The sequence below is a fragment of the Grampus griseus genome (assembly GCF_964374135.1).
Source record: "Grampus griseus genome assembly, chromosome: 10".
NCBI lineage: Eukaryota > Metazoa > Chordata > Mammalia > Artiodactyla > Delphinidae > Grampus > Grampus griseus.
In genome coordinates, this window is record NC_139004.1 from 99,593,017 (window position 1) to 99,604,968 (window position 11,952).

The 11,952-nt window shown below is 48.7% G+C and overlaps 2 protein-coding genes across 4 annotated transcripts in view; one reads left to right on the forward strand and one right to left on the reverse strand.

Moving 5' to 3' along the window:
- CAND2 (cullin associated and neddylation dissociated 2 (putative)) overlaps window positions 1–6,265 on the forward strand; it is a 29,233-nt gene extending 22,968 nt beyond the window's left edge. The window contains exons 12-15 of one of the 2 annotated variants that reach the window (XM_082662856.1): window positions 538–707; window positions 2,032–2,196; window positions 3,251–3,418; window positions 4,511–6,265. In XM_082662856.1, the coding sequence (XP_082518982.1) occupies window positions 538–707; window positions 2,032–2,196; window positions 3,251–3,418; window positions 4,511–4,738 (731 nt within the window). In that variant the 3' untranslated portion in view covers window positions 4,739–6,265. The remainder of the gene's footprint in view (window positions 1–537; window positions 708–2,031; window positions 2,197–3,250; window positions 3,419–4,510) is intronic. The other variant, XM_082662857.1, reaches the window with a different exon arrangement.
- RPL32 (ribosomal protein L32) lies at window positions 6,228–10,972 on the reverse strand. 2 transcript variants are annotated; one of them, XM_082662876.1, is made up of 4 exons: window positions 10,903–10,972; window positions 9,500–9,600; window positions 8,708–8,889; window positions 6,228–6,400 (listed from the first exon to the last, which is right to left on the reverse strand). In XM_082662876.1, exons 2-4 carry the CDS (start codon window positions 9,593–9,595, stop codon window positions 6,271–6,273), a joined length of 408 nt encoding a protein of 135 aa, XP_082519002.1. In that variant the 5' UTR covers window positions 9,596–9,600; window positions 10,903–10,972; the 3' UTR covers window positions 6,228–6,270. The 2 variants fall into 2 exon arrangements, with proteins under 2 accessions (XP_082519002.1, XP_082519003.1); XM_082662877.1 differs by having other exon boundaries at window positions 10,833–10,956.
- Window positions 10,973–11,952: the final 980 nt, after the last annotated feature.

An 11,952-nucleotide genomic window follows, 5' to 3' on the forward strand; every position in this document is an offset into this window, starting at 1 on the left:
GTTTTTTTTTTTAGGGATCCCTCCCATTCTTGATTTTATTTATTTATTGAATATATAAGACATTAACATAGTTATTAAAAAGTCTAACCTATAAGAAAAGAAATGCTGTGTGATTTTGTGTAAGTCTCTTCACCTCTCTTATCTTCAGCATTCTCATCTGAAATAAAATCAAGTTAACATTTATAGAGTCCTCACTTGGTGCTCTGCTGTGTGCTTTGTAGACATCACCACATTTTTAATCCTAAAACCAGTCCTACAGTGTAGGTACTGCTGTTACACCCATTTTACAGTTGAGGACATTGAGGCAGGTGCCACAGTTAGGACGTGGTCAAGCCTGGATCTGAACCCAGGCCAAACTCAAGTCTACATTCTTATCTGGACTTTGAAGGTTTGTTGTGCAGAGTAGATGCTCAGAACACATTTGTCCCGGTCCAGCCAGGTCTGCACGGCTCCCGTTAACCAGATAAGCACGGTGGGGTGGGGGTGGTTTGTGTTTGGCTGTGCTGCCCCCCACACCACCTCTGGTCTTTCCGCCAGGAGAGTTCATGGAGAGCCTGCAGGACCCAGACCTGAATGTGCGCCGGGCCACCCTGGCTTTCTTCAACTCCGCCGTGCACAACAAGCCCTCACTGGTCCGCGACCTGCTGGACGACATCCTGCCCCTCCTCTACCAGGAGACGAAGATCCGCCGGGACCTCATCCGAGAGGTGAAGCCGTGGGAGGACCGAGCCGGGAGCCCTTGGGTCTGACCCCTGCGGCTGGGGCCAGGGTTAGGGTCAAGCTCATCAGAGCAGGTCCGGCCCACAGGGTCAGGTTTGCCCCTCCACTTCCCAGCTGTGTGACCCTGGCCGGGGCAACGCGATCCTCTCTAAACCTCAGTTTCTCCTCACGGGCAAAGGGAGGGAAATAACCATGTCCACATTATAGGGTTGTTGAGAAGATTTTTAATGAGTTAAATCCTACAAGTGCTCAGAACTGCTCCTGGCATGCAGTCGGTGCTCAGTAAATGTCAGCAACTCTTGGTTGTTTTTTTGTTTTGTTTTGTTTTTTTTGCGGTACACGGGCCTCTCACTGTTGTGGCCTCTCCCGTTGCGGAGCATAGGCTCTGGACGCGCAGGCTCAGCGGCCATGGCTCACGGGCCCAGCCGCTCCGCGGCATGTGGGATCTTCCCGGACCAGGGCACGAACCTGCGTCCCCTGCATCGGCAGGAGGACTCGCAACCACTGCGCCACCAGGGAAGCCCCAGCAACTCTTGTTATCACTCAACATTCAGCAGGTGTTCATGGAGCACCAGCCCTGCGTCCAGGCACCAGGGAGCTCATGGCCTCCTGAAGGAGACGGAGGGATACCCTCTCTGCTGATTATTTAAGTTACTTAGAGCACTTGGTGAAGTTAGGATTTAAGAGGCAGAGATTAAAAGTGATTGAACAGCCAAGTCATTGCACGATATAATGAGAAGGGCTGAACCACCTGGCATTGCTGAGGAGGGTGTGACTCTGTTTAGAGGGGTTAGGAAAGTCTTCCAAAAGGAGGGGACATTTGAGCTGGGCTTTGAGGGGTAAGAAGGAGTTACCATTAAGAGCAGAGCCTTCTGGTTATAACTTCAGAGAGACCTGGGGTTTTAATTCTGGTTGAGCTATTTACTAGCTTGGGCTAGTGTCCTTGGGCAAGTTAGTTAACCTTTCTGAGCCTTAGTTTCCTCATATATTAAATGGAGTTAATAGTAACACTCTCTTCCTGGGACTGTTGAATGAGTAAAATGTCATCTGTCAAGCACTCAGCACAGTGCCTGGCACATCATAACTGCTCAGTAGATTCTAATCATTGTAATTATAATTATTGTTACTATTATTATCAAAAGGCATCATGGGCTGAGCAAAGGCATGGAGACTTAAGGGTCTAAGGCATGATTTGGGGATGGGACGCAGTACTGAACAGCAGAGGGGGAGGGGTGCAGCAGGAACCTGGGAAGGTGTCCTTATGCCCTGGGGTCACAGCCCCCAGCCCGCTGTCATCCCTCCCTCCTGCAGGTGGAGATGGGGCCCTTTAAGCACACGGTGGACGATGGGCTGGATGTGCGGAAGGCAGCCTTCGAGTGCATGTACTCGCTGCTCGAGAGCTGCCTGGGCCAGCTGGACATCTGCGAGTTCCTGAACCACGTGGAGGACGGCCTGAAGGACCACTACGACATCCGGGTAGGACGAGCCCCCTGCCGGACCCAGGCCCACTCCGCAGCGGGAGGACAGCCAGGCGCCACAGGGCCCACTTCTTGTTTGTCCCCCACCCCTGCCCCAGGCGCCCCCGTGAAAACAGCTGCTTTGTTCTTTAACAATAAGAAAAAGAACCCACGTCTCACACCTTTGGTGGGAGTCTACACTGGGCAAGCTCTTGGGAGGATGGTTTGACCAGAACTAGAAAAATGTAGAATTTAGAAACATTTTATTTTTTGGGGGGGGGGGGGATTTTTTTTAACATCTTTATTGGAGTATAATTTCTTTACAATGGTGTGTTAGTTTCTGCTTTATAACAAAGTGAATCAGCTATACAAATACATATATCCCCATACCTTAGAAACATTTTAAAATTTAGAATTCTTAGACACTCCATGAACTGACTTCATGGAACTGACTCAAAAATACAAATACATTCAGAGTTTTATGTGAGAGATGGTTCTCCACAGCTTTCTGGGAGTTGGGAAAGGCTGGCAGCTACCAAAATGTCCACTCATGGGGAGCTGGCTCAGTAAGCCGGGTACCTCCAGCCATGGATGGGATCCTGGCAGCATTACAAGGACGGAGAGGGATCTCTGTGCTGGCATGGAAGGTGGCCAAGACTCACTGTTAGGTGATAAGTGAGTTGTAGAAGTTTGGGCCATTTTTTTATTACCTGTGAGGGAGACAGGTTTTACTTTCTATCCTTGTAGCTTTTTAAAATACATACAATGAACATGAATCATTTTTGTAACAAAAAACCAGTGTAAAATAATCAAAAGGAATTATGCTTGTCTTAAAGGGTTTAGACAATCTAAAAGTGAATAGGAAAGTGAGTAGTAATCGCCAAAAAGTTCCACTCCACCTAGAGAGAACCACTGTTGTAAATCTCAGTCTTTCCCGGGAAAATGCACAGAAACATTCCTTAATTTCGTCAACCAATATCTGGTGAGTGCCAGTACACACAGGTCAGTGTGGCAGGCAGGCAGCCTGGCTGCTAGAGCTTGGGCTTGAGCTCCAGACCTCTGCTTTTCCCCAGGGCCTGCTCCTTTCTGTCCTGGGCCATTTCACCAAGAACTGTCTCCTTCCTCCTGGGCAGATGCTGACCTTCATCATGCTCGCCCGACTAGCTACCCTGTGTCCTGTGCCTGTCCTGCAGAGGGTGGACCGGCTCATCGAGCCCCTCAGGGCCACCTGTACCGCTAAGGTAAGCCCCCTGCCAAGCCCTGGGCGCACCGGCCGGGTTCTCTGCAGATCGTTCATGGTTACTGTTTACTGAGAATCTCCTGCAGTACAGGTGGTGTATGAAGTGCTTTATTTGATCATTATCATTGCCCTACAGAGTACTTATTCTTAGCATTATACACGCAGGGAAACAAAGGTTCAGAGAGGTTAAGTTATTGACTGAGGCTACACAGTTAGTAAATTGCAGAGCTGGGATTCAAACCTAGCTCTTTCTTTCACTCATTAAACACTTCCTGAGGGTTGGGCCTTGTGCAAGGTACTAGGGATGCAACATTGAACATGATGGACTCCCTCCTCTCACATCCTAATTGGGAAACTGAGTCAGACCCTTAGAAAGATAGAATCACTGACTGATTCATTGATTGGTATAGGGCAGTTAGCCTGGAGTGCCTCAAGGTCCGGGGAGGATCTGGGGCAGAAGGCTCACGGAAAGCTGTCACGTGGAGAACAGAGCCTATCACACCTAGTAAATGCCTGCTGAATGCAAAACTAATTTGGGTTTTGGAAGAGTAGGAATTAACCAAGAAGAAAGCAGAGTATTTTAGATTGGAGCTTAAAGAGGGGTCACAGCTCTTAGGGGGCAGAGCCGTTTGAACCCAGGACCGTCCAGCCCCAATGCCAAACTTTTCACCTCCACCTGAGCCTCTTCGGGGAAGGGCCCGAGTGTTGTCTGGGCTGAGTGTCCTGAGAGCAGAGCAGAAGGGATCTGGACTTTATTCCAGAAGCAGTGGGGAAATTCCTGAGATTCTGTGAATAAGCGGGAGAGGGAGGGGATAAAGCAGTGGAACGCAGGCGAGGCAGCTTTGGAAGTCTACTCCCCAGCCTGTCTGCACAATGGGTGGCAGAGGCAAGGACTTGACTGGGGGTAAGAGGCCAGCTAGAAGGCTGTCACAGCAACCCATTCTTGAAGTCCAATGGTGCCAAGAGCCTGCTTTAAGCGCAGTAAATAAAGATAGGAGATGGCGCATGAGCTGGGGAGGATGACAGGTGACCAGGGAAATGCAAGGCCGTGTTCAATAAAGGATGGCTCGTTGTTCATTGCTCCCCACCTTAGGTCAAAGCTGGTTCTGTGAAACAGGAGTTTGAGAAGCAAGATGAACTGAAGCGCTCCGCGATGAGGGCAGTGGCCGCCCTGCTGACCATCCCAGAAGTGGGGAAGAGCCCCATCATGGCTGACTTCTCGTCCCAAATTCGATCCAACCCCGAGCTGGCCACCCTCTTTGAAAGCATCCAGAAGGATTCTGCTTCAGCCCCCAGCACAGACTCCATGGAGCTCAGCTAGTGCCCCACCCCACCCCCTGGGGACCCTAACTCACAAGGAGGCCCACTGAAGCCAGAGCCTCACCCTCCCAGCACCACAGGCCTCTAACTTTTGCCCCTTATCCATCTCACTGGGGCCCTCCCTCTCCTGGTTGGGCACCTTCTCCAGGGACCCCAGTCAGAGCTGCAAGGCTGCCAACAGTTGGGCCCTTTTAACTCAGGACAGTTATTCAAAGCGGGTGTGGTAGTTCTTCCAAAGCTTCCACGGAAGATGGATGTGACTTCACACAGGTCAGCCTGGCTCCTTCAAACTGGGGGTCCCAGCCTCAGCGAGTACTTAGTATTTAGAAATACTTGTGCTCACAGCTGCAAAAAGCTTAGGAGGCAGCCGGATGCCTTCCTCCCCGCTGTCCTAGATGCGCCATTCACACTGCTCCCACGTTTTCACCTGATCCGATGTGCCAAAAATTAGTGCTTTGGCTGGGCATCTTAAACTCAGGTACCTCTCAGAGCTATTCACACTCTAGAATCCAAAATGCTTTCTTTCTCATTGGCAGTGATAAACCAGGAATGTGTATTATTTTTGCAGAGGCTGGTGAGTGGGGTAGGGAATTAGATGTAATGTTTTTTTCTAATCCCGAAACTCTTAGGTGGCAAACTGAGAGACAGGAAAGCACAAATGAAAAAGTACAAACCACCTTTCATGTCCCCCCATCGAGGTGTAACCAGGTGGTTTGTGAACATGTCCCTTCTAGTTTTTAGTATCAAGGACACAGAAACATTAAGCGACAGGCCAAAGAATTTTCTGCTATCCCAGGTTAATAAAGGACAGATCCTCAACTGTTACTGTTTTCTCCACACAATTCCTCTACTCTGTAGTCAAGACTATCAGAATGCTCCCCACGTCAATTCAGAGAAGTCACACAATGACCAACAATTTACTCAAACGTTTCAGACTGAGTTTTGAACAGGAGCGAATCTGTAAGACATTTATCTACTGAACTAAGGGCCTTAAATCCAACCTTGTGCTATAGAGTGCCACGTGCCCTGTTCCTTGTGACCTGTGCTGCCACTTAATAATACCATGTCTTGGAAAAATGGCCTCTTAGCCTCAAAAAACAGCTGAATTCTAGGTACTGTTGACTAAGGTCTAGGACTGTAGTTGAAAAGGAAACTTGATTGTCCTCAATCTTCACAAGAACCACACAGGGTAATTCCTCACTTTATAAAGTGAGGCTAAAAATGACTACTTGCTCCAAGATGCAAGGTCCTTCACCAGGGGTCTCAGAACCTACCGTGGTCTGAGGGCCACATCTTCCTGAGCCTACCTGGAGCTGACCAAGGCTGCTCTGGGCACCTGAGGCCTGGGCCCCATGAAGGAAGGATCACGTATCCTTTACAAACGCCTTCCAAACAGAAGGTTCCACAGAGCACAAACAGGCAAAAGAGCAATCTCTGTGACAAGCTGTCAAACAAACTGAAGAGTAAAACCAAGGGGGAAATGCCAGATGGCCGTTTTACGGTTTTATTAAACAAAACTTGCACACGAGCTGTCTATTCATTTTCTTCGCTGCGCAGCCTGGCATTGGGATTGGTGACTCTGATGGCCAGCTGGGCTGCTCTCTCCACAATGGCTTTGCGGTTCTTGGAGGAGACGTTGTGCGCAATCTCAGCACAGTAAGACCTGGAAGAGAATCGGTACGTAAGGAGGCCATCCTGGAAAATACACTTATGTGTTCCACCGGGAAGGCAATAGCCCTGGTCACTCTGCTTCCAGAGCTACAGCACTGAAGTGGGGGGAGCTGCTAACTCCCCTAATTCCACGGCACTAGCAACACGGCTCTGAAGTGTTCCCTGGTAATGATCCCTCTCGTTTAACCCTCCCAGAGGCCTTGTAATCCAGGTAGCACCTCCATTTTACAGACGAGGAAACCAAGGCCCACAAAGTGGAGGTGCATTCCCAAGACACACACAGGCAGGATTGCTCAGCCCCAGACTCCAGGTTCAAAGGTTCTCCCTCAGTCCTTTGAACCAGCCTGCCCAGCTCAAGGCAGTCTCAGGGAGCTCGGACTTGCCCATGAAAAGCTTTGCTTCTGCAAAGCAACCAACAGCAAAGCCCAACAGCCTGATTAAGCCAAGGGCTCACCAGCCCAGACCGTAAACATTTTACCAGTTTGCTGCAGACAAAATCTTGAAAAGTAACAATACCTAAACTCACCCAGTGAATGACAACACCTAACATTTCCTGAGCTGGTGCCAGGTACCGTTCTATTCATTCCTTCACAGCCACACCACACCCCAGTTTGACAACAGATTGGCCTAATAAGCACATTTCAGTAAGGAAGTGATTTATGAAGCCATCAACACTGAATTAAGAAGACACTCTACCCCAGGAGGAATTTCAGCAGAGAGAGGAGTAAGACTAGGGAGTGATTAAGGCAGTGGGCACAGTTCTTTTTAAGAACTCTGCAGGAAAACAGCTTCAAAGCAAGAGAAAAACCAATCCAGACAGAGAACTTCTTCTGTTTTATGTAAAGAAGTCCACTCAAGTCCAATATCTTAAAACATTTCCCCAATCTTTATTTCCAAGGAGACTTAAGTTGCATCATACTTTTTTCATTTTTCAAAAACTCCCCAAGTCCTCATCCATGTGTATTTAATAATCACAATCACACTGCACATACTTCAAATACTTTCCCCTCTGCTTGGGCATTTTCCATACATGACAACCGTTTTTAACGTACACACAACATTCCAGCCGGCGCTTGTAACCCCACCATTCACCAATTACACATAGTGCAGTTACTGCTGCAATGATCAGCTTACAGTTTCCCTACTTTTCAATTATTTCAAGATAAGTGCCCAGAAATGGAACTTGTGAATTAAATTAGATCCAGAGTATTTCTGTGCCTCTTGATACAAACTGCCAAGCTGCTATTAAAAAGACTTATCTTATGGCAACCAACTACATCTGCACAGCAATCATCTTTGCTACACAAAAGATATTAAACTGCATCTTTCTGTCACAATTCTCTATCAACCTGCTTACCGCAGTTTGGGCATCCAACATTAATTCCTATGCTCATCCTTTCTAAAGAGTATCTGCAGCATTTCAATGCCTGGCTAGATTTCTGAAAGTGAGAATAATGGTCGTTTATTACTTGTGTCTACAATTACTACAGGTAAAAGATCTTTGTAAACATACGTACACACAGATGTTACTGGTCACTCTCTCCATGTCCTTTCTAACTCACCAAGAAAACGCAGGTTTTTTAGCTCCTGTTTAACAGGAAGGGAAGAAAACAAACTGTCCTCTGCTTAACCAAAAATTACCATTCCCCCCAATCCAGATTAAAATTGTGTCTAAATCACTACCCATGAGAAATCTTTTCTCATCCCACTGCCCCAGTCTGGCCCTAAGCAGACCAAAAGTCTCTTACACACAGAGCTCGCCAACTGTCTAAATTTCTCAAAACGCTAAAATAATGCTGTGAACCTCCATACCCTCTTGCACCCCTACAACTCTGTGTAAGCTGTCCTCTCTGCCTGCAGCCTTCCCCCCATTTCTCCACTTCAGATCACAGCCCAAAATGAGGCAGCAATTCCTCTACTCCTATAGCCTTCTGAAGATACCTGTGGCCACAGTGTAAAGTGTCCCTTAGATCTGAGGCTACATTTCATCCCCCCCCATCCCCGGCATAAGTAATGTTCTGAAAATGACTGCCAGAGGCTACGGCAGGAGCCGCGCTGTCAAGCTCAAGCAAAGCCACTTTTACTCTCTTCCGGTCCTGGTCTCTACACTTTTCAGGACAGCTCCCAACCCACATCTCTCCAGCAAAGCAAGCACTCTGCAGTCACCAACAAGCATCACCCAAGCTCCTGAGGACACAGCACTCCTCCAGATGCGTTCCAGAAGGTCCAGAGTCCCTGCCCAAACTGCTCACACACGCAGGCTTCTGACACCTGAACCCAGATGTGGGACCCAGCTCACTTGTTGCACATCAGCAGCACTTCAAGCTCCTTGACGTTGTGGACCAGGAACTTCCGGAAGCCGCTGGGCAGCATGTGCTTTGTTTTCTTGTTGCTCCCGTAACCGATGTTGGGCATCAAGATCTGGCCCTTGAATCTCCTGCGCACCCTGTTGTCAATGCCTCTGGGTTTCCGCCAGTTCCGCTGAAAGAAAACACATGGTTAGTGTCTGTGAAGACGCCAACTCTTCCTTTCGGAGAAAAAAGGGACCAGATGAAAAGGAAACATGCCGAACAGTAGTTGTCTTCAGGGAACAGGATTTCACTACATTTTTTCTGGTGGAAAAAAATAGGAGCTCCTGCATCTCACCGGCAGGAATACAGATCCAAACTCACACTCCTTCCAAGCAAAGGAAAAGCAGACTACATACCCATGGGATGCGAGGAGACCATGTATAAAGTAAGGTGAAAAGCATGGCTTTTAACATCGCAATCAACACCTAAGTTTTCTCGTCTATGAAATAAGCGTAATCTATCTCTCATATTGTCATAAGGCCACCTGAAATATAACAAATATAAGCCTCTAGACACCTCAAAACAGGCAAGTGTCCCTTGCCATTTAAATTTCAATTTACACATCAAGAGACTGAGTGCCAATAAGGCAGAGACACCTGGGATTCTAGAGAACTCTACCACCAGCCACAGACCAGTTCACCTACCAAAGGTCATCTGAGTTGGGGATGTGAGAAACCCAACAGCCTGTTTAGGAACCCCTTTCTTCACCCCAACACACACTTCCGTCCTGGGCCACACACCTTAATTTTGACATATCGGTCTGACTGGTGCCGGATGAACTTCTTGGTCCTCTTTTTGACGATCTTGGGCTTCACGAGGGGTCTGAGGGCAGCCATGATGCCTTCAAGAAAGAGGCAAGAGACCATGTCAAAGATGAGTCTTGGAAGGAGGCTTTCCCACCCTGCCTGGGGCCTGTTGCAGAGTATCTTCCAATCACCAGCTACGGAGCAAACTGGGAATGGAATGGGTACCTCTGCCAGGCTTGCTTTCCCTCCCGACTCCGAAGCTGGCAGAATACTAGCCATTCTCCAGACGCGGTCCTGGGAGGTCAGGGGTCACCTTGCCCAGTCAAAACCAAGAAAGAATGCCGACAGCTAACCGAAAACAAATTAACCACAAAGGGAAATTTTGCAAAGGAGCAGCAAATCCCATTCTACAAAGTGTCCCGGCCCTGAGATGGCCCAATTGCAGGCTTTGGGCAATCTTCACGAACCTGAATCTCAGTTTTCTCACCTTTTAAATGGAGATATTGCACACTGAACACCTGCAGTGCGCGGACCACAAGAGATGTGCAGTAAAGAGAAACCTGTAATTCCCCTAGGGTGCTGCTGCTCTATGACACCCTCAAAAGATACACAAAACCGTCATGTGCTTCTAAAATGCCTCCAAGCCTGGGAACGTTCTGTTCCACCTGACCATCATCCGAATGCCAGCTTTAAAAAGTTACGTTCCTCAAGATGCCCTTTTCGGCTACCTTATCTTTTATACCCCAGCACCCTTTTTGTTCTCTTCACGGCCACCAATTTCTTTGTTGAGCACACAGCAGTTACTTAATAAATCTGTCCAATAAATGAACTTCCCCCGACCCCCAATGATTTCCTCGAAGACCAGGATGTGGCTTCACGTTCCCAGAGATCCTGACCCGCTACCAGAATTTCGGTCAATTGAATTATTCGACTCGCAGCTCGATTTTTTTGTTTTTTTGGCAGTTCCGCCGCAGAGGCAACCCCAGAGCCAAAAACTGAAAAGGAGGGAGCGTGGAGCAGCGGACATAGAAGAATACACGTGGGCAGACATCGCTGAGCGAGGTGTCCCAGGGCCGTAAGGCCGGAACCCCCTCAGTCTTGCCACGGCCCCCAGGAGCCCCCTTAGTCTAGCCCCAACCGGCGCCCTGCGCCCCCAGGACTCCAACAAGCTGTCCGCAGCTCTGACCCCAGGCGGCCCCCGTAGGAGAGCAAGCGGCCCTGGGAAGCGAAGCCATCACCCTCCAGGCCGCTTCGCTCTGTGCCTGTAGGTGGTCCAGCCAACCGACAAGAGCCATGCCCACCCAGACGAGTGCTCGGAAGGACGGACCTCTTTGGCAGGGAGCGATGGGGCCAAATGGAGACCGCAGAGACGAGGATGGCCAACGATTAACACTCACCGAGTACTAGATGGCGGCCACCTCCGCAGGCACCGCTGAGGAAAAGAGGGGAAGTTAACGCGCGAGGCTGATGGGACTTCACCTTTGGGTCCTGGCGGGGAAAAGGAGAGCACTTTCGGCTTCTGGTCCTTCAAAGATACTATAGACACGCCAGAGAAATAATAGTGAAAAAATTCGAGGATACTTGTGTTTTCCTAGATGTTAATATCTAGGAGTAGCGCTAAAATTTTCATGCCTGCCGTTGGGACTACGTAAAAATTTGGAATTTTTTTTTGAGCTCTTAAGACCTGGTGAGGAGGCATCCACTTCCGCCAGGAATTGAAGCCGCCCCTCCGGAGGATAATCCAGCTTTTAGAATACTGCCTCCCGCGTTTCTTCTTCCGAAGTGCGCCTCTTAGTGGCCAGGAGGGAACAAAACAGCGACATTTTAATAATTCTCTCACGTGAATTTATAGAGTAAACAGCAATGAGACTGTAACAGCTCTCGTTCAGTGGGCTTCGCACAGTTCCATGAGGTAGTTCTATTAGTTTTCCCATTTTACATATGTAGAGAGTGAAGTATGGAGATTTGACGCCAAAAAAAAAAAAAAAAATCCACACTTCTAACCATTAGGCTAGACTGCCTCATTTTTAATTGTTCTTTGTTTTAGTTTAGCTTTTATTTTTATTGTTTTTTGCGGTACGCGGGCCTCTCACTGCTGTGGCCTCTCCTGTTGCGGAGCACAGGCTCCGGACGCGCAGGCTCAGCGGCCATGGCTCACGTGCCCAGCCGCTCCACGGCACGTGGGATCCTCCCGGACCGGGGCACAAACCCGTGTCCCCTGCATCGGCAGGCGGACTCTCAACCACTGCGCCACCAGGGAAGCCCTAGATTTTGTTTTGAAGGTTATTGTGAAAATCAAATTTCAAGAGAGGAAAAAAAAAAAAAAAAACGGAGCCCGAACACGATAGGGATGTCATGTCATCCATCAGTGATCCGTGGTAGAGTAGTTTCAGGGCCAGATGGAGACAGAAGCTGAAGTGGATGGTGTTGTTGACTTCGTAATGGGT

What these genes read in the sequence shown, in the direction of transcription:
- RPL32 (XM_082662876.1), bottom strand. Translation starts at nt 9,595, where the DNA reads ATGGCTGCCCTCAGACCCCTCGTGAAGCCCAAGATCGTCAAAAAGAGG. An exon ending in ACCGATATGTCAAAATTAAG is followed by an intron (nt 8,890 to 9,499) that starts GTGTGTGGCCCA and finishes GTTTTCTTTCAG; the next exon opens with CGGAACTGGCGGAAACCCAG. An exon ending in GTGCTGCTGATGTGCAACAA is followed by an intron (nt 6,401 to 8,707) that starts GTGAGCTGGGTC and finishes ATTCTCTTCCAG; the next exon opens with GTCTTACTGTGCTGAGATTG.